General features: G+C 34.9%; 1 protein-coding gene across 3 annotated transcripts in view; it reads left to right on the top strand.

The window, feature by feature from the left end:
* Nucleotides 1–23,332, top strand: part of LOC128875706 (uncharacterized) — a 100,889-nt gene that overhangs the window by 6,458 nt on the left and 71,099 nt on the right. For all 3 annotated transcript variants that reach the window (XM_054121532.1, XM_054121533.1, XM_054121534.1), the window contains exons 2-5: nucleotides 16,350–16,589; nucleotides 17,690–17,811; nucleotides 18,788–19,430; nucleotides 21,168–21,999. In XM_054121532.1, the coding sequence (XP_053977507.1) occupies nucleotides 16,350–16,589; nucleotides 17,690–17,811; nucleotides 18,788–19,430; nucleotides 21,168–21,999 (1,837 nt within the window). The remainder of the gene's footprint in view (nucleotides 1–16,349; nucleotides 16,590–17,689; nucleotides 17,812–18,787; nucleotides 19,431–21,167; nucleotides 22,000–23,332) is intronic.

Here is a 23,332-nt window from a genome sequence, read left to right as displayed (position 1 = left end):
ACGCTATGAATAATAATATCTAGTTGCTTTAAATGATCGGATAACGAGTTTCTATGGCCAACACTCGTTATTAAATTTTCCTTATACCTAGGGTTAAACTTGCGCGTTACAGAAAATGATTGGTAGATTCGAACAAAATTAAATAAGAGATAAGAATGTCGTCGATTGATATCAAAAGGTTACGCAATAATAAGAAGTAGATTCAGGATAATCAACTGTAGTTAGGACGCGAAATAATGATGCTGAATATGCAATATTGATAGCAAGAGAAATTTTCTGCGCAATAATTTAATTTTCTTTTATGATTCGACTAGGAATTCCGAACCATCGAGTCAGTTACAAACTACGAGTGAAATTGGCCGTGTAATGGGCTGATTTTCATTTTCATACGTACATCAGATAAAAGTGGCTGGTATACTGTACGGAGAACATTGTATAGGAAATCACCTATCCGATGATTTCATGTTTCACGAAGCACAAGCCAGGTCGGATAGAAATGTATTGAATAAAACGAAACGTAATAGTTACTTGCCCCTTATTATGCCTCTAATAATTAATTATTTTAATAATGGGAAAGCTATTGTTCCGCGTTGCGTGAAGTCTAAATGACAGAGTGCAATTGCAAGGATAGCTTTGAAGGTAGACACGCTTCTCCCCGTTTCCGCTCCACTTTTTTTATTAATAAATTGAAAACTTGTCATCACTGTATTTTCATATTTCTTGCGCGGAGTGGAAGGATCCTACTGTCATTTAGGAACTCTTAACGTGCGTAATTATCGAAAAGACGCTACTTTTTGAGAATTTTTAACGTGAAAATAATGCAATAATTTCAAATTCGAGTATATGAAAATATATACAATCACATGTACACCCTCGTTCATAAATATGTGGATACTTACTACCTTCAATGAATAATTAATATACACGGTAAATTATTAATATACAACTTTTGTTGCTAAATTTTATATTGAATGTGTATTTAACATTTAATAATATCAAATGTTTTGAGTGCCATGTTCAATTTTATAATGGAACTATGGGATCGTTTAGGTAGAAAAGTTCAGAAAGAATGTTCAAAAAACATTTATGGCGAGGTATTACAAAATAAATGAGATAATATTACTTCGGATACAATGAAGAAATTAATAATATCCAAATTTGGTAAAAGAAATTTTAACATTATCTAGTTATCTCTATAGTTTTTTATCATTATTAATGTGATATTAAAAAAAACTCTTAAGAAAATATGTTCGCTAATGCAACATAAACATATCGAAAATAAATGTGGGGGTGTAGGTACGTTATAAAAAGGACTAGAGAATCGTTCATTGATTTATAGTCGTTCTTCTGATTGTTTACAGAAATGTGTTGAAATTAACGGACATCAGCTTGAGCATTTGCTAAAATGAATTGTTCCTAATAAAGAAGAAATAAATTATTTCAAATACTTATTTCTTATTTTAATTTCAATTAAAATATACCCAAGTCTGCTGTATAATCGTGAAACAGTATTAATCTGGATAGATAGATATTAACGATGGATAAACTGCATTTACAAAACTCGACGTAACACGTCATCTTCGTATACCAGAACAGATAACCGGATACTCGTTTCCTCCTCGAGGTGTACCATTTACGGAAAATGGCGGCAGGACCACTCTTCCTGGTGCACCCGCAAAAGGATTTACCGTGATTGCAAGAATGTCACTGTAAAATACTTTAGCGAGAATCATTGTCATTAGTACCTCTAGTTTATTAGGTTGGTATTTACTATTATTAAATAAACTACACGTTACTCCATAACAAAAAGGAGCATCCCTATTTTCTTTGAATTCTACTCTAAAAAACATGGTCTTTTTCAAAGGATACAATATTTCTTGAAAATATTCTTTAAAAAAGCGAAAAGCAAATTTTAACATCAAGAACTCGTACCAGCTGTCGTTACCAATAGTCGAATGATAATTATAATATATCGAATATGGCGATCAGGATCATTCGAATATTAATTCAAACGTTTTGATTTAAATTGAAAAAATTCGCGTGAAAATCTGTGTGTTCCATAAGGGTTTGTGTTAAAATTACAAAACTTTATTGTCGTTTTTCATATAAAGTGAGGTGGTCAATTCAATTCGAAATAGGCTCATATGATACATATTTAATCAAATAACAATCGAGTGAAGTTTTGTTAAAATCCTACATTAAATAAATCCACGGAACAACTACCTTAAGAAAACATGAAGAAATCAAGTTCAATAATTAAATTTTTCTTCTATGGCATTTCTCCTTCAAAATCATTGAATGCAATTTCTATATCATAAAAATCAAGAGGGATATTTAGATGGCCTTCTTCAATTTGGATACCCTGTATACCGACGAAACATCTAACGAGATACACTAATGCAATAAATATTTTCGACAGCAATCATTTGCAGACAGCTGAGAATTTGAAACTTCTTTAAAAGAAAATTCATAAAGTTCCTATAAATTCTATACGGTGCATTTAAAAAAATTGTATCTCGAATAAATAGATAAGTGCGATGTACAAGGTGAAGGACCTGAAATGATCAAATCATTATATTTCTTCGACGATATGCAAAAAAGTGTGTGAAAGAATCGTTTAAAGGTAATTTCTGCAAAATTTGCCCCAATTTTACATTGAAATAATATATTAGATGTACAAATAAGTTCGGTGCTTTTTTATCATATATTCGATGTTTATTTATAAGAAAACGGAATACACGTTATGTTTCAAAGTAATCACCATTACTTTCTACACACTTCTTCCACTTTTTGGGTAGTTGGCGGATTCCGTTTCTATATAAAGATGGTGGTTTTGATTCAATAAACTCAATAATGCTTTTTTCGACTTCTTGGAAAGATTTGAAATTAGAATCAACTAAGTGGCGTTGTAGCGAGCGAAAAAGATGGTCATCTGAGAAAGCCATATCTGGAGAGTATGCCGCATGAATGAGAATCATTTTTGTAGCCTCAGCAGCATTTTTTAACCGATTCAAAAAGGAGGAGGTTACTCAATTCGACATGTATATTTACTTTTTTTTTTATTTTCTTCAACTCCAATGCAAAAAGAATACAATGTCTAATGTGCTCTTTCTGAAACGTCATGATGCGAAGTATTGTTTTTCGAAGTTATATACTAATTAGGTTAAAGTTACATAGTGAATTTAGTAGCGTGAAGCTAATACCTTAAGACACCGATCGGCGGAAAAAAAATTTTAATTTGAAATGTAATTATAAAATAATTACAGCTGAATATATGTAAAGGCGCCGAACTTATTTGTACACCTAATAATCACAATTATTTTAAACGTAATCTCCTAACATCGATTAGCCCTGATAAAGTGTGTCATTCAACTGAACAGTCATATTTACGACTTAACGATTGTAGTCATAAACGCACTGCTAAACATTTGCTTGAAATTACTCTCTGTTCACTAAAAGGGCTAATTAGTTTTCGCAAAGTCATTAGAAGTTCTTTCCGTTACGGTCACTCGAATACTTTCGCAAGATAAACAAGATAAACATTACAGTTATAACCAGAATAACCACCTAAATGCGAATCTAATGCGACAAGTAATAAATTTAAGGATTTTCTAATCACTTCGGTGTTTCGACTCGAAACGATTGCACGTCATGTAAAATCGCAAGTAATATTTTATTTGCTTGTCACGCATCTTTCAATGCGCACAAATCTGAAGTTTTACTACTAGCCTATTTATAGATCGGTTGCAACTGTGACTGGTTCTCTTGCACATTACGCAGAGATGGCAATAAATTATTTATAATTCCTTGGATGCAAGCTATAGCGAATGAAATATCTGCGTAACTCATTTAGACTCATTTACGCGTTAATGCGAAAACGTCAAAAATCGAAAGAAGTAACAGTCTCGCTTGGTTGTTTCTTGATATAAATTATTGAGACATTGATACGAACAGATAGATTACATGATATCGATCACAGATTACAGACCTAATGCTGGTTGATACGTGCTAACAAAAGCATTTTTAATTGCCATGATTCATATGGCTGGCGCTACAACGATCAACAATGATCGTATATAGACACAATGTCAAATTGATATATTACCAACAATAATTGTTCCCATATCGACTGTGTCATTATAAATACGAATCTATCTAACTTGACATCACCGGTAGTGTATTCCAGTTTCACGAGATTGAAGATAAAATGGAATTTCCATGTAAACAAAGAAACGAATCAAAAGCAAGCTTGTATATACACGAATTGTAGAACGATATTTGATAAAGTATTTATTTAGGTTACGAACTTTTATTGTAGTGACATTTGTATTTTTTTTTTTTTATATTATCATTTTTAGTAGATATGTGTGTCATACCTATAAAACATAAAATTTGAAACACAAAATCGTCACAATATTATGCACTCCACGAAATCAATCAACTTCTGACTTGAGTACTTTGTTCCAATTTTTAAAAAGTGTACTTATTATCCGGATGACTGTCTTGCCCTACTTCGCATAAAATTATTTTTGGATTTGTACGAGACGCAGTAGTCAACCGAAGTACAAAGATGAATACCGGAAGGGGCAACATCGCGAAGAGACGCCATTTTTAATAGAACTTGGAGGAGTGGCTTAGAGTTTGATATGTAAGATTTCTTAGGCTCGCGAGGCACATTTTCCTGATGATGCTGGAATCAAATCAAAAATTAATTCATATTACATGAATAGAATTCAAAACTTATAAACAAAAGGAATGTACAAACTTGTAGAACAATGGGAAAGAATTGTACGAATAAATGGTGAACACACCGTTAAATGAAATAATGTTTCAACATTTTACCGATGGGAAGCGATTGGACATGTAATTATACTCAATAATATTTTTTATTTTGATAACATTAGTATTATTCAATATTTATTTTATCTATTAGAATCGATTTTTGATTAATATTTATATAATATCTCATGATTCATACAATGATGGAAGTTTAAATTGTTATTTCAATAATAGCTAACAAAGTATTAGACCCCCTAGCAAAAAACTTGTTAATACCGGTAAAGTGTTACATAAGTTCTGAGTATTTAAATCATGCTTTAATACTAAACCTATCGATGTGTTCACCTGTAATTACTATTTCTATCGTGATGGGACAAATAACTAGTCTTAAAGACACTTATTTTAATTAAATGCAAAAATATTTCACGCGGAACTAACTTGAATAATGCACGAAACAATTGTATATAATTCATGTATAGTATGAAAGAACTATATAAAAAAATTTGGAAACGGTTTTTTGATCGATCGTTATTCAAATAAATATTGAATAATACTAATGCTATCAAAATAAAAAATATTAATGAGTATAATTACATGTCCAATCGCTTACCATCGATAAAATGTTGAAACATTATTTCATTTAACGATGTGTTCACCATTTATTCGTACAATTCTTTCCCATTGTTTAGTGTTAAAGCCGCACGAGCTTTTTTCCGAGTGCAAGAAAAATGAATTCACCCGAACATGATAAATTGTGGATGCCCCATGAAAAACCATAAAACGTAATTTCAAGATGATAGAGTTTGTGCTACATTTTTACTTTCGACACAAATCTGGACCAATTACTATACGATTTCAGAATTTATATTTGAACCTTACAAAAATGTCGTCTAATTTTACAATTCAACCATATATAATCAATTTTATGTTATAATTATAAGTCTTATAATCGAGTCAAATCTTTTATTTTGTCTATATAGCATTTACGATACTTTGCTTTTAATTAACTTCGGTAGTTTTAACATATCTAAAAAAGTTATCAGGTTTTTGCAGAAAATATTAATAAAATGAAAAATTTGAGGCTATGAATAATAATATCTAGTTGCTTTAAATGATCGGATAACGAGTTTCTATGACCAACACTCATTATTAAATTTTCCTCCTACCTAGGGTTAAAAATGCGCGTTACAGAAAATGTTTGGTAAGCTTAAACAAAATTAGATAAGAAATAAGAATGTCGTCGATTTCTATCAAAAGGTTACGCAATAATAAGGACTAGATTCATGATAACGTAATCTTGACCTACATGCTTAAAAAAGTGATTATAAAAATTCGCGTGAATCGAAATTTTAGCGTACTTGGCGCGAATGTGTTAGCATGGTCGAAGCCAGTCGTTGACATCGCAGATGGAGCATTACTGTCGTCTAATATACGTTCAGTCACGCCCCCGCTGCTCCGAAGCAAACTGAACCGAACCGAACCGAAGCGAAGCGAACCGAAGCAAAGTGAAGCGTACCGAAGGGGCCCAGCGCGGAGAGATCGCTTCGGAGCTGAAGTTCGCGGTGTTCCCTCGATCGTGCCGCGCGGCAAAAGCCGCAAACCCTGCGCGGAGAGCTAAACAACCGATACGACACGCCGATCTATACTCAGAGAACCGTGTGCACGTATATCGGCACGCACACCTACGTCGCGTCTACTTGCACGCCGCGTCAGCGATAAGGAGCGCCGATTGGTCGCTTCGCCGGTTGCTTCTCCAGCTCGGTTCTCCAAGACCTAAAGCGGCTGCGCGGTCCAGGTACGTACCTGGCTCCGCAACATTTGCTGTCACTGGTGCACCGATCGTCTCCGTCTGGGCTGGACATGGCCAGCCACCGCGGCGCTGCGTATCCTTAAGCGTTCCTCGATCCCGACACGGAAACGGACGACCCACGCCGCATTATTGGACACCGTCATTGTGCCCTTTGACCCTTTCACCAGTGAGTGTTCCTAGTGCTAAAAAATCACGGTACAGAGACATTGTCCCCGATGCGCGACAAAGAAACGACCGAATAGTAACGTGCAACGCTATCAAGGACAGTCGTATTGGGTTGCCGCGTAAGTCCAGCTCGCTAGGCTACATTTATGAATCACATTTTTCGATGCGACTTGGAATTGCCTTCAATTATGCTCTGCTCACTGCTTCGTTTCTGTAAACTTGTTATAGCGCTAGAGACTCATCTACGTAAACAGTGATTCCGGAGATTAAGGAAGGCATCGATAAGACACTTTCGTTAATCTCTTGCTGATCAAACTTTCGAAATAATTCTTTTAGGTATCTAAACTGATTAAAGGTGGAGTTTTCATCATTGTTTACGATAGTGTTTCCTGTCTGTACGAGAGTCGCGTCATGTTGCTTATAAAGAGTTTTTCAAATGGAACTTTTACGTTTTGATTGTTAATGAAACACAGATGGTACAGAATACGATTCATTTTTCTTTCATTATGAATGAAAGATGATGATGTGTTTACGTATCTACCACGACTACACTGACTACACGACTACACTTTGGTAGATCCTTTACAAAAAGCTTCGGGTTTATCGTTAAAAAGAGTATTTACCGCGTCTTTTATGGTCTAAATATTATCAAAGCGTTTCGTAGCGATCGAAAAAGTTGAAATGGTGACGGGATCAGATCCAAAAAATATGATGGATGAGAAATAAGTTTCTATCACAGGTTCGATGTTTTCTTCGTGTTGTTATCTCCACGTGTGGTTTCACGTTATCCTGGAAGTTCTACGGATTGAGCTCCATTTACCTTTAGGGAGATACTTTAATATGATTTACAAATTCAAAGCTCAGAAACGATGTTAACACATTTGCAACCACTGACGTGAATTCTCGTCACTTTAAATTCTATTCCTGATTATGAAGAAATTATGAAAATCTTTTTAATTTATATACTACATATTTACAACATTGATATTTCAAAATATATTTCATAATTTTTATCTTCATCCTAACGATACAAATTTGCGATCAGCTTTAGAATTTTATTATTTTCGCCGGTACTCGGTATTAGAAACGCAAAATATCAGCCGGTCGCGAATGTGTTAAAATTCGTAAATTCTAGATCTTCTTCGACTAGTCCGATCACCTGTGCACCGAAGACTTTCGTCGAATGTCCTTCTCCGTTATTGTCTTCGAGTGCGCAGTCACAGCACCTTCACCAAATGCAAAATAAATATCCTTTGCCGCGTCTGTTGCAGTGCGATCAAGTTCAGACTCGAAGAGCACGTCTGCCAGTACCATCTCCTATCCACCAATAACATTTCAAACGCTTGTAAAAATCTTTCTAAGTGCCTAATCGTCGAGGGATTAGCGACTACATATATCTTAATCCCTTTTCTCAAGATTCTAGAGTCTTTAGAGTCACCGTTTGTTTCAACTGTTTCTTTGAAACTATAACACCGATAGACTGTGTTCATTCGAATTAAAGCGGCGCGCAGAATTTACGCGGCACCTAATAAATTAACGCCAATATAGCTTTAGCGGAAAATACTGAACATGTATGTACGTTTGAATGACGCAAGTACATGGTTCGTGCTTACCGAAGGGGTTTGCATTCCAACCCTTTGCACTACAACTTTTCCTCAAGGAAAGGTTACGGCACTCGGATTTCTTCGGCTTTATCTGGTCGTGTAATGTGTGATTCATTTTACACAATTTAACCCTTTGCACTCGGAGCCATTTCGTTACAAGATGTATAAACAGGAATCACGCCGTATTAAATAACGTAACTTAAAAAGGATGTGATTTATTGTAATAATACTGGGCTTATATGAATCTTTAGATATTGAGGATATTTATGCTAAAAATATGAATTTCTTACTATTCTATACATTATATATATTACTCTATACTATTTTATACTATTCTAATGTATGATAATGTGTGAAACAGTCACAGATATGCATTGAAAGGTCACCAATATTATTCTACTCATCAAGCATAATACCTTAAACAAGTTAATTAATACAATGTCAAAACGAATGAAAAATGTGTTAAAAACTAATGGAAATGATACTAATTACTATCCTTTTGTGTTATATTCATTTATTTTCAATAAAAATGTGTTTTTATCTAAACAGTATTCATTTTACGAAGTGACTACAAAATTAAAAATGTATCACGCCAGATTTTCAAAAAAATATTTAAAAGTCCTATAAAAACTCAATCGATTCTTTTCAAACTTGATGGATAGTAATGTATACATATGCTAGCAGTATACTAACAGTAGTATACTAGCATAAGCTACTAGCACTAAAAATGACTAACGATTTCATAAGTGAACGGCGAATTTATGACCGAAAATATAGATGACTGTCAAATTGTGTGTCGCACTATGTATACCATATTTCAATTTGTTTCTTCGTTTTATTTACATGAAAACCTTTAAGAAATATGAATATTTGCGCTTGTGTTAGTTTATCCTGTATAATCACTAACAAAGTTTGCTGCAGTGTTGATCAGAATCGTAATCATAATTACGATTACGATTGCAATCAAATGTTTCAGAGTTGCGATTACAATTACGATTACAATCGTAATCACAGATTTGATTGCGATTACAACTGTAATCGCAAATTTTTCTGCGATTACGATCGTATTTTCAGGTGTTTCCAGACATAGAAATGTTATCAAACCCGACTTAGGATTCGTGTTCCTTACCCTCAACGAACCTAGAAAACCATGATTTCGTCAAAATTAAAAATTAAAAAATTTTCAGTTAAAATTATTCATGCCAATAGACTAGGGCCTAGATAGGGTAACATTTAAAAATTTTGTATGTTGACGAAAACCTGGTTTACTAAGTTTTTTGGTCTGAGGAACATGAATCTGAAGTCGGTTTTCAGGTACAAAATTTCTATGGTTGAAAATCCCTGAAAATACAATCGTAATCGCAGAATAATTTGCGATCACAACTCGAAAACATTTGATTACAATCGTAATCGTAATTATGATTCGAGTGCAAAGGCTTAAAAAGCAATATGTTCACAATGATATTGTATTAGGTATCACTATTATAATACGAGCATGTCGTAAATGAAAATTTTAATTAGACATTATTTGTAACTTTCAAATATATTGGTATCGTTTAAAGCGAATAGCAGAGAGTAAATTTCTGAAGGTATTCTATAAAGTTGCTTACTGCCTAAATCCTTGTTTTCGGATCATGTGCTACTATACCATTTTCATTTAAATGCGACATCCAACAAATTTGAATAAATCATTAACTCTTTTCCAGAGATACCAATATGAGATGGTATCCGAATGATTTGGATCTTGTTGCCTTTCTTAAGAACCAGTGAATGAAGTTCTTGACATATAGCACTTCTACTTATTTTAGTAGGTCATTTAACGCGAGCAGTTCATTATGATAAATTGTAGAATTTTTGTGCAGTTTAATTTTTATAATGGATTTATCCGTAATAACTGCACAGCTGGTAATCAGAAGAGTTTTCGAACAGTCAGTATATACATATGTACATCCTCGTTCATAAATATGTGGCTACTTGCTAGCTTCAATGAATAATTAATATACACTGTAAATTATTAATATACAACTTTTGTTGCTAAATTTTATATTGAATGTGTATTTAACATTTAATAATATCAAATGTTTTGAGTGCCATGTTCAATTTTATAATGGAACTATGGGATCGTTTAGATAGAAAAGTTCAGAAAGAATGTTCAAAAAACATTTATGGCGAGGTATTACAAAATAAATGAGATAATATTACTTTGGATACAATGAAGAAATTAATAATATCCAAGTTTGATAAAAGAAATTTTAACATTATCTAGTTATCGCTATAGTTTTTGATCAAAGAATACTATTATGAAATATGTTCGCTAATGCAACTTAAACATATCGAAACATAAATTATATGATTCATTTTAATAGATTGGCAACTTTTATTAGATATTTATTTCTATTAAGGAAATGTCTACATGCTTCTGAGTGGGGCTGTATGTGTGTATTGTATGTATGTATCTACAAGAAACTGTAATATTTCGCTAGGAGTTCATAAAGAGGCTCATAAAAGCTAGAGTAGTTGTATTTCTTACAATAATTAGAGAGTTCTCTATTCGTTTCAATTTGTGAAATCATTCGAAGAGACGGTCAACTAAACGACTAAATCCCGAAATCAGCGAAACTGAGATCTATTGTCGAGGAATTAATAGATCATCCCTTTTTTCTGGAGGACCCAGAGTTTCCAGAACCATCGAATCACTGTGTTCTAAATTATAACAGTTTGCTCTTCGCTGCAGTATATCGTTGGCGTGCGGAGAGGCGCACTTGGAGCGGAACGGCAAGTTTCCTCGGTGGCTGTGAGGAGTATTTTGAGTGCAAAGGGTTAATATCGGCTGAGTAATGGTCACGGAAAGTGACACCACCTTGCACCGCGGCTCGATTTGTTTTATTGCACGAACGAACATCGCGGTCCCGATAGCGATCGAGCAGTGCAGCGGCTGAGTTTCGGTCGACCGGATGCGGTCGACGTTGGATCGTGTCTTCGACTGATCGAGACTCGCTGGCGGGGGACTGGCGGGACGCGTAGGTGTATCGGGAGCCTCGTTATTTCGCGTGTTTTTGACACGGGAGATCGGTGAAAGCTGGACTCGAGAACTCAAGCTGTGCGTTGACATCGCCGCTCTTGACTTTATTATAATTCCATTCTGTCGGTGTGATTCGATTATGAAACAGTCGTCTGTGCGAAACAAGAGGACTCGTGTCACCTCGTGACACGTGTATTTTCTGCACCCAACATCGGAGGAAAGTGATGCTGCTCCTTTGTTTTGTTAGTAAATTCTCAAGCTGATTCTGGAGAGTTAATTGGTTTGGATGTACACTTACCGACAAATGTTAAGAAACAAAGTAGTTGTTGAAGCATTTTATATATGTACAATTACTTAACCGCGTTACTAGTAGATATCTTATACCATTCTCGATATCTTCTTCGAATATTAGCTTATGGAATTGCTCGGAATTTTGGAAACATATTCATTTATTTTCACGAGTTTAAATTAACAGTAAGAATCCATCGAAATCCTCTGAATCTGTCTAAATTTTATATTTTAAAGTTGGATATTTCAGTCTTATCCAATATAAAGAAATATCAATGAAAAAAAAAACCTACAATTTTGCAAAGAACAAATAATACAGCGAACAGAAATGTTACAATGCGAAGCATTTATTATTATTGAACGTTAATACTTCTGATCATTTTTGAAATGATCAACAAAGGGTAATTCAAAATTTGCAACGATTACAACCAACATTACTAAATCTAACACGATAACTATTCATCGTTATAATTTCAATTTCAAATTATGCTTGGAGTCCAGAGAAACAAGCAGAAATGAATTATGTCGAGCACAGAAATTGCCTTTTTTGGGCGTGGAATTGTCTGCGCAAGAGATCGTTCCTTCTCGCTGTCTCGTATACGCGCGAATGCAACGCTAATAGGTAAAAGAAGGGAAAGAGAGAGAAAGGAGAAAGGTATTCAAGTACTCGGAGCCCGGGGTATATAAAAGGCAAAGGAAATATCGTTCATTGTTATTCGATCGTGTCCGTTGCACCGTTCAGTATGTTGCGTTAATATGCTCTATCATTGTGCGACGGGAATGGAAACTAGATACATACAAGGTGTCCTAGCTGAAGGAGGCCACCTACATAGCTCTCTTGTTTTTTGTAATATGAAAATTTCCTGTGACACAATTTCAATGATTTTGAAACAATTATTTTACGCAAAATTACAGCGCTTCAAATTTCCATCCAGGATTTTTAATGCTAAAAGACGATCATTTTTTACGTATTAAAAAAAACGAAGACTGAACAATAAAAGGGATCCTCCCTTAAGGCTGTTGTTTCGAGATAGTCACGTTCAAAAATATAATTGAAAACTTTCGTAAAAGTATAGTCTTACTGCTCTCACTCACGATCATAATAAGTCAATATGTATATCTACACGTACACGTACATTCGTAATACTCTACGCTCAGTTTCAAATTTTAATGAATTACATCTCAATGACGTTGTGGTCAGTAATTGTTATCTTTTTTTTTTTTAGATGAGTTATAATATCGGCTTTTATAACATATCAAATTTTCAGCAAGTTCCTCCATTGCATTTTGATTTAAATTGAAAAAATTCGCGTGAAAATTTTTACAGTGGGTGTAGAAAGTATTCGTACACTGATCAATTTCCAAAAAAACTATGTAAAATTGTAATTTATTAACTTATTTGTGATAAACAATGACATTCTACATATTCTCGGAAATCTCTAGAATAGATAGAGTACAAATAAAATAGTTATTTATGTAAGTTGCGAAATTAAAAAGAAAAAAACAATTAATCGATAGAAATATTGAAGCAATAAGTATTCGCACAACTGTTTAATTTTTAAAACTTGATTTAAAAAAAAGAAATTTACATTAATTTACAAGTATATAATACTTCTTTTTGATTTTATAATTATTGCAACTCTTCTAAGCATTAAATTAACTAAATTATTAGTTATTCGAAGTGGGATCTTCTTCCATTCCTCTATTAGAGCCTTTTTTAAAAGTACTTTACTGGAAATTTGATGTTTTCTAATTCGTACGGAGCAATAAACTAATGTGTTTACGTTACAAACTCTACTGTAAATGGTTCGTCATAAGAATCGTACAAATACTTATTGCTTCTATACTTTTACCCACTTTTCGCACTTTTTTATGTTAATTTCACAAATTATATTAACTAGTAAATGTTGTTTGTACTATATCTATCTTAGAGACTTCGGAGAATATGTAAAATATCATTGATTATAAAAATAGAAGTTAAGAAACTACAATTTCACAGAAAAGTTTTTTGGGAAATTGATCGGTGTACGAATACATTCTACACCCACTGTATGTCCCATAAGGGTCTGTGTTAAAATTACAAAACTTTGTTGTCGTTTTTCGTAAAATTGAGATGGTCAATTCAATTCGAAATAAACTCATATGATTCATATTTAATCAAATAACAATCAAGCGAAGTTTTGTTAATATCCTACGTTAAATAAATCCACGGAACAACTACCTGAAGGAAACATGAAGAAAACAAGTTAGAAATTAAATTTTTCTTCTATGGCATTTCTCCTCCAAAATCATTGAATACAATTTTTGTATTTGAAAAATCAATGATTTTTGAAAAATCATGAGCGATAGTTAGGTGGCCTTCTTCAGTTTAGATACCCTGTATATGTCCGACGAAACGCCTAACGAGATACACTAATGCAACGCTGGCACCGACTAGAAAGATGTAGCAATCTTTCTTGCGTTGGTGCGTCGATTCTTTTTATAACAAAAGGGTTTAGATACGCCGGCTGCACGCTGGTCAGTGAGTCATTGTCATCGGGCCGAAAGTCAGGACTGTCGTTTTATTCGCTGAATATCCTTTTCGCGCGTCATTGTCCAGCGTTCTTCACCGTTCTCCAGTGCTGGAGGACACTTGGAACGACTCGCAAGTCTGGAAACGAGCATCGAGTGCGAAAATTGAAGTAGAGAAGCGGAGAAACCTTTCGTTCTGTGTGTGTGCAGTTCCGTTCAAACTTGTTATTTCTTTTAATGTAATACGGTCGTTTCCTGTCGCGCGGTAAAACTTTTTCGAACTGTGCTAGATTGAAGAATAAATTTGATTAGGGATCGCTGGTGTTAAAACTTTGACAAGATTGTGGTTTAATTTGTAATTACACGCTATTCTGTGTTCATAGTAAACATATAATTTAATATGAACCCCATTTAAACTTCCAGTTGAATGATAAATGAATTATTTATTACTACATATAAATTTGTATAAATTTCCATATGAAATATTCTTGACAATTTAATTAGCAGCAATATACTATAATATGTTGTTATGAATCTACATAACGTAACAACCCACATAAATTCATATCAACTTATATATTTCTATATTATTCTACTACTTAATTACTAATACTATAAATACAAAAATTATAATCAACTATGTAACCAAATAATTTACACACGTAGACACAAATATATCGTTAACATTTTTCCTTGTACAATCTAATTACCAAACGCATAAAATATGACTAATGTTAATAAAATCGTTCTAATAATGTATAAGAATAACTTGATGATAACACGAATAAATATATATCATTAATGGATATTGTGTACTCCTTAAACAAATTAATTACTAGTAATAAACCATAATAACTGTACAATATAATAGTAAACAAACTAAGTGATCAATTTCCTTCAAATACTTTCGAGTGTTCAGAGATGAAGTTTATCACTTGTTAATTTCTTTAAATGTAAAACTAAAGTTTCCTGCTGTCTAGTAAAATGTTTCAATTAGATACGACAGTGTAGTCAGTGATTGTGATAGGTTAAGAAACAACAGTGCGGAGACGTCGACGCGAGATTATGTCGTATCCGGTACCGCATGCTATAGCAGTTATGGTTCCCATTCGAGTGCTTCTTTCGCGCAGTATCAGATTTTCTGGTACAGTTGTATTCGTCCAATTGGAAGCCAAAACCCATCGTGCGTTTTTCGAACCCAGTCAATTGTAACGATGAACCAGCTGCCTGTTTTCAAAGGATAATATTGCATATGTTAATTGAGAAAGTAAGTGAGCATTGGTAACCTCAAGCATCCCCTCTTAACCCTTTTGAGCCTAGTCAGACATATATGTTTCAGCGAATATTTTTGATTGTCTTTTACCAAATTACAAGTGAGACTCACAAGAACCTATATAAGAACCAAGAACATTGTATTAAAACATGAACATTGTTAATCCTTTGACTACGAAGGGCGTATATATATGCCCTCGAGAAATGGGCTCAGAGAAATGTTTGTATTCGTTAAATGAATTTTACAAAAATATCAGCTTACAGGAGATGATGAGACGAAACTTGTTTTATATTTACAGTTTATTCATAGGATCCTTAGTTTCGAAAATAAAAATTGCAAAGTTAGAAGTTCGTTGAAAAAATTGAACTTCAGGGAAAAGGTCTTCTAAGTTTTCTATTTTTATCTCTGAAACTAAACGTCGTATGAATAAACTGTAAATATGAAAAAGGTTCGCCTTATCGTACCCTATAAGCTGATATTTTTTTCAAACTCACACCTCTACGCCTCTTAGAATTTCCAGCAAAAGATCGTCCCGCGGTCAAAGGGTTAATTGAGAAAGTAAGTGAGCACTGGTATCTCGAGTATCCCCTCTTGACCCTTTGGACCCTAGTGAAGCATACATGTTCCAGTGAATATTTCCGATTGCCTTTGGGCAAATTACAAGGGAGACTTATGAGAACCTATACAAGAAACTAGAACATTGTACGCATATAGTAAATGTTCAATGGCTTCAACGTTGAATTTGTTTGATTCTGTAAGGAGCATACAATGGCATTTCATGTAAAGGATTGGTTTTATGTTTCGCTTGATCGGAGGACTGTGTGCAAAGATCCGTGTTAGGGTATACGCAGAGGCTCCAAGTGCAGAGGGGTAATGGAAAAATTGTACGTTTTGCAGAAGACTGAAGGCTGATCTGCAATACCTCCGAAGGAGGGGACTTCTGAAGGCGTCGGGTGAACTATCATACCAAGGACGCAAATGTACCAGATGCGGCGCACCGTTTGGTAGATTTTACAACACCGGCGCAACGTGTGTACGCTGCAGGCACAGAGTTTGCAGACAATGCCGTATCGAGGTCAGGAGCCTTACCGATAACAAAGACGTCGAATGGATCTGTAACGTTTGCTACAAGATCGCGTGAGTAGCCTACCATTATTGCTATTTCATTCTCGCGCGGGTTAAATTACACTGGCAACCAGCGACGACTGAAAGTTCCTTGTTTTAACATATATTTTCTTCTGAAACTATATCCCAGGAAACGATTCAACAAAATATATAATTCTGTTATCTTTAATTATGTATGGATGTATATCATGTCGCAGATGTGTTTCTAGAGCGACACGGCCCAAATGATGTAATTTTTGAGTTACCACTATGAAGGAGTTCGATAAACACTCTATTGATCGTCAAAAATAATTTTTGGAGGAAAAATATAACCGACTTCGAAAAATATTAAATCTGCACTAAAAACCATGAAATAATTTGTATTTCGTTTATATTAAATTATATAAAAGAACCTTTTCGGAGGTTTCATCGATTTCATCGATTTCCGGACGTACATACGTAAAATAGAGCTTTTTTGCGATAAAAGTGATAAAAAATAAACCAAGGTCTTAATGTTTTTTTTTTTATTGAACCAAGTAGCAGTGATGCTCTATCAGATGCAAGAAGTTTCAATCCGATTGATCCATCCGTTTCGGAGTAAGAAGCAGCACAAAATTTTTCGGTTCTTTAAAAAAAAAACAGGTAAAAAATGAGATATCTCAAAATGTCATGATAACGGATCCACCTGGGAGACATACTCTACATACTCAGATGCAAGATGTTTCATTCCGATTGGTCAAGCCGTCTCGACGTAATCAGTGAGCAAACATAAAAAAAAAAAAAAACAACAAGTCGAATTGAGTGACCTCCTTTTCGAAGTCGGTTAAAAATTGGACTATCTCAACTCGAGAATCCGTCACAATTGTGTCATTTAACGTTTTAAGCGAAATCATATGTTGAATAAAAGTGTTATATTGACAGTTGGAAAACTTGTTAATAAAAGTAATTCAAGCATTGTTTTAATTTTGTTTAGTAAATAATTTTCTGCTAAGATTTTCACCCCTATATTTTATTCTTAATTATTTAAATATTCGACGTTGAAGACACCCTTAGCAAACAATACATGTATTGTATAAAATTGTAGTATACAGCGTAGCGATAATTATGATCATTTGGAACTTTGTTTATTTCAGAGAGTTACACGTCGCTACTGGTAAATGGACATTCGGAAATCCAGAATCCAAAGAATCTATAAACGTAAAGTCGCCTGTCGAAATATTGAAGCATAGCATTCGACGAGCCTGGACTATCAACGGTACGTTAAACATTCACATTTCGTTTAATTACTTTCTTTCTCTTAATACAATTGTTATTTTACATATATAAAAATATTACTCTTTTTTCTTAATCTATACTATTTTATTGCATTCTTATTACGTTCCTCTACAAATACCTCATCTTTATTGCGTTTTCCTCTTTTTTTCTTTACATATATACAAATATTATATGATTGTTTACATTTCTTTCATTTTACTGTTTCTTTTCTCTTAGTCTATATTATTTTATTGCATTCTTATTACATTCTTCTGCAATCACCTCATCTTTATTGCGTTTTCCCTTGATTTTTCTTCTATATCTCATTACTGCTTTCCACCACCGATATATCGATATACTCGCAACGTTTTTTCGATTTAACAGTTAACAATTTTTACTTATTTACTGTATAGTATATTGTACACTGTATTGAGCTTTAGAATTTTGTTTATTAACCCTTTGAGTACTGAATATTTAAACATTAATAATTTTTATTACAAACATTAAAGTGTAAATCATGTGTCTTACAAACGATGCATTTGTTCCTCGTTAATTCTGTCTTGTTTAATTTTTTGTAGTTGCTAAGGAACGCACACGTGTTTACGATGTGTGTATACCACTATAGCACTCTAAAGGTTTCATTGAAGCACAAGTAGTAAATTCTAAATAAAAATGTAAATAAATACAATTTAACGTGAAAAATAATGTTTGAATATCTCCTACGACTGCTCTGAAAAAAAGAAGAAAATCCTAAAGCCTCTTTTGTAAAACCTTTTGGAATATGTTTTGCTTCTATAGAACGAGTAACGAATAAACTCTGGCTTATCGACTATTCGCTATTCCAAATTTGTATGTAGATATGAATACTACTCATCTCTGCTAGAAATATCACGAAACATTTCGATCGCCTTGACGCGAAGAAATTTTTACGTTTACTCCGCGAAGGAAATAGATTATCGTCTGTGTTTTACATGCAGGTCCACCCACGCGTTGGTCAGCGACGAGAAAATCGCCGGAGCTGCGCGTATATCGGAGTTTACCGTCCCGTCGTCAGGAATACCGAGAAACCGTTGAGAAGAACGAAATCGTAAAACCCGTCGGCTGCGAAGTTCCGAGCCCTGATCAGAAAGGGCCAGTTAGCAGAGAGGTGAACGAGCAAGTCGAGGACTGTAATGGTTCCACGAAAGACGATCCGTGCAGAGACGTAGCGACGAGAAACGAAACGATTTCTTCGGAAAAATCCGCGACGCGAATCGACGCCAACGAACGAACGAACTCGAAACGTCCCGAAAGGTTTCCCGGTAAACACGAAGAGGAAGTGCCATCGCCGGATGCCATAAAAGCGAAGAAAGGCGAGCGCCCTTCTGCAACGAACAGCGGTAGAGCGAAGACCGACGAGCAGGAGGAGACGACGAGCAACCAAGAACAAAGTACACCGAGGATATCCTTGATAAAACCGCCGAGGATACTATCCAAGTTCATTTCACCGGAAATTAAGTTAACTCAAACTAAGCATGGGGAGAGGAAGTCGAATATTCCTATATTTCGAAGAAGCTCCAAAGAGTTCGAGGACATTAGAAGCCCCCAAGAATCCCCGAAACGTTCTCTCATCCCACAAAGGTACTTCCAACTTATCACTCGCTGTCTTCGTTTAATCTCGAACCTATTAGGATTTGGTTTATGGATAATGATATCGAAAGATATGTTTTTACAAAAATTATTTGACACGTAGGAACCCATTGTATAGTGCAAGCAATTTTGTCTAAGTAAAATGGTGGAGGAGATTTGACAAATTAATTGTTTTTTTATAATGGAACATTATGAATGATTCATTTAGGAGGTATGCGAGAATGTGCATTCTTTCGCGATTGTGGCTCTTGCTTACGTTGCATTCCTCGGAATGAAATTTACGATGTTATCGATTTTTAAGTATTAGTAATATTTGTCAAAACACCTGACCATAAACGAATAAAATTTTATTGCCAGAAATATGAACACGAACGCTATATCGAGAAATTATATAGTAGATAAGAAACATCAGGAAAATCTGATTGGATAGAAAAAAATGAATGTTGGTAATATATAAGTACTTGATAATCAAAGCAGGGGAAAACAAAACAAGCTGGAAGGTAGGATAATCATTATACTCCTACTTTTTATACAAGAACTTATTAGATTTAACAAAATTTTCAATTAGCAATTGATGTAAATTTCATGTGACGTAAATGAATAACTTACGGAGCAAAAAATAATTCGCAAAAATCGAATAATTTGCATGAATATTCGTACATAGAAATAACCAAAGTTACGTGTTACGTAATACCGAACTTTGCCGCTGCTGTTGAGTGGGAGAATTTTAATAATGCATATCGTTTATGGTTGCAAAACCGTAAAATTGCAACATTTCGTTTAGAATCTACTAGTACGAGTCATCTGTAAGGCTTAGCACATCCTAACTTACAATTAGACAAGTTTATTTATAACAGTTTTTGTAGGAAATTTATACATAAAGTCTTTAAATGAGAATTTAACAACAAACATTTTAATAACAGTTGTATAATATAATCGTTAAAAAAAGAAGTATTAAAGCTAATTAATGTCTAATCAGTCTAATGAGTGGAAAAAACTGCAAGATAGAAAAGTATATTCTATCACTACTCCATTTTTAAATCAATTACAATTGCAATACGTTCGTTGTTTGGTTTTTCAACGGCATATCCAATAACAGGGTGCTACCGGGGCTCACATACTGGCCACGAACAGTGAATGTGTTAATTTGTTTACTCTTATTAATTAATGATTAATATGTAACTATACTAGAAAAGCGATCGATATTTAAATGAATTATTATACATTTTTCCTTTAATTTATTTATACAATTTTCAAATTATATTATATAAAATATAGTTTTGTTTTCAAAGTGCACACGATTGCAATCGAACATGAAAGATGTCGTTGTGTTCACCACGATTATCTCGACAAGTATATTTCGTTATTAAAAAGCCCCCTCTAGAAAATCATTTATATTTACCAACACGCTAGAATGAATCGTCAACCCAAGATGCTAGACTTTCTAACAATATATCGAGATTACTCGCTGGATACAAACAATTTTTCCTCTTTACAATGTTCATCAAGAGAGGTTTCTGTCTTGTTGAATTAAAAACACCGATTCTTCTTCTTTTTAATTTTAGTATAGACAACGAATAATTATCCTGAAAAAACCATAAAGACATCAACTAACAGATCCATGTTTCTCTGCTCTCCTTGCGACCCTAACGACACGTTACTTTCCTCGTCACATTGGCTTAAAGTTACCAAAGACTCGTTCACTAAAACTCGGCCAATTTCTTCCAGATACAGAGGCAGCACCGACGATTTACGACGCAGTCGCGAGGACATAAGCCTTCCGAGCCTGATCCCGAAGCTGCTCTCGCCCCGCAGCAAGGAGGAGAAACTGAAGCGGCAGGATAGCAAGGACGACATACGTTCCGCGTGGAAATCGGGCCGCAAGGAGTCGAAGGAGGAGTTGAGGAGCTCCGTGTTCGGTAAGGAGGACTCGAAACACGGCATTCGAATATTCCGACGGGACAACAGTCGCGAGGACGTGGGTAGGGACGGCAAGAATTCAAATGCGAACGCGGCGGCAAACGTCGGCGTCGCTGCAAAAGGAAAGCAATCCGGTAAAGAGGAGAAGCAAGACAGGCCGGAGGAACGGGTGGGCGTCTCGACAACGTCGAAATCGAAGTCGACGGTGAACGAGCACGGCAGGACGAAGGTGTCGGCCAGAGAGAGCAAGGAGACGCTCGATGGGAAATCGTCGAGACGCGACGAAGAAAGTCCGCGCGTGGAACAGAATGCAAGAGTGAGGATCGAGGCGGGAAGCAAAGAAGAGACGATGCTCGACGTGGTTGTCGCCGACGAGAAACTGCTAGAGGAACAAGAAGGTGTCAGGAAAGGCGAAAAGGGGGGACAGCTGGAGAAGAAGCTGACAAAGCCGGGGAAAGAGGAAGATCCGATGTGCGAAGAGGAGGAAGTGTCGGAGAACGAGAAGCATATAGATTCTATGAAGGACTCTGCTGAGAGCTTCCTGGAGAGTACTGAAACTGACGTTGCGGAATTCGAAACGAACGAACGCAAGGCTGTCGGGGATCTTGGCCATGGAAAGAAGTCCGACGACTTCCAAGTGGTTAGTACATTGGCATCGTAGCTACCTTGAAATTAAGTAGAAAAGTGCTCCAACAGGAGCTTTAGGATTATGTTTATTAACCCTTTGACCACAGGACGATTTTTGCTGGAAATTCTTAAAGTCATAGAGGTGTGAATTTAAAAAAAATATCAGCTTATAGGGTATGATAAGACGGAACTCTTTTATATTTACAGTTCATTCATAGGACATTTAGCGTCAAAAATAAAAATTAAAGACTTAAAAGGCCTTTTCTGAGATCTTGAAGTGATCTTGTTGCTGTTTTCTTAAAGAAAACAAAAACAAACAATCGAATTTAATAAAAATATCACCTAACAGAGAATGACAAAATGAAACTTTTCTTATATTTACAGTTTATTCATATGGCGTTTAGTTTCAGAGACAAAAATTGATAACTTGGCAGACCTCTTTCCTGAAATTCAATTTTTTCAACGAACTTCTAACTTTGCAATTTTTATTTTCAAAACTAAGCATCCTATGAATAAACTGTGAATATAAAAAAGTTTCGTCTCATTATCCCCTATAATCTGACATTGTTTAACCCTTTGCACTCGGCACTGTTTCGGACGTTACCTACCAGCAACTCGACGCCATTTTTTTGCGAAAACGTACACCCTGGAAACGTGATATTATACAGTACAATTTTAGAATCAGCTAAGGCATTGAAATGAAATTTGGTTTATATATATTTGTGGACATTGAAGAACGCTTATTTACAAAAACAATCAAAATTTAGAGAGATCTTTACTATTCAACGCTTCGATACGAACTGTGTTCTTGTAAAATCTTTTCTCAGTTTTCGGATTTCTTTATTATCTTATCAAGTTTCCCTATATCATTGAGCCATACACGTGTACCTTTGCTCCACTAATTCTACATATTGCTCAATGAATTAGAGAAGTGTATAGATCGTGGTGAACGCACTCCGCCCGTTCTTTTTCGACGTGTAAAACCGGTTGATTTATTAATCATGCATCTTGATAATTTTATCATATATTGATTTGTTTGTTGTACCACTTTAATAGAAAACTACAGGAAAACATGTGTTTCTTAAAAAATTGCGGGGGAATAAGTTCATTCCCTGTAATCGCTAATAAACTTTGATGTCCCGTCAGAGGAGACAACCGAATGCAAAGGGTTAAAAATTGATTTAACAAATACAAACATTTCTCTGAGCCAATTTCTCGAGGGCATATACAGGGTGTCCCAAAAGTCGGGGAGGAGCCGGAAAGGGGGGGGGGGTAGCTGAGACGATTCTGAACAACAAATTCCTTTGCAAAAATGTCGGATGGGGCTTCGTTAAGGAGATATTAAG

The sequence above is a fragment of the Hylaeus volcanicus genome, chromosome 4 (genome assembly GCF_026283585.1).
Source record: "Hylaeus volcanicus isolate JK05 chromosome 4, UHH_iyHylVolc1.0_haploid, whole genome shotgun sequence".
Lineage (NCBI taxonomy): Eukaryota > Metazoa > Arthropoda > Insecta > Hymenoptera > Colletidae > Hylaeus > Hylaeus volcanicus.
Note: the sequence above shows the minus strand (reverse complement) of the source record. Positions and strands in the feature narration are given on the sequence as shown.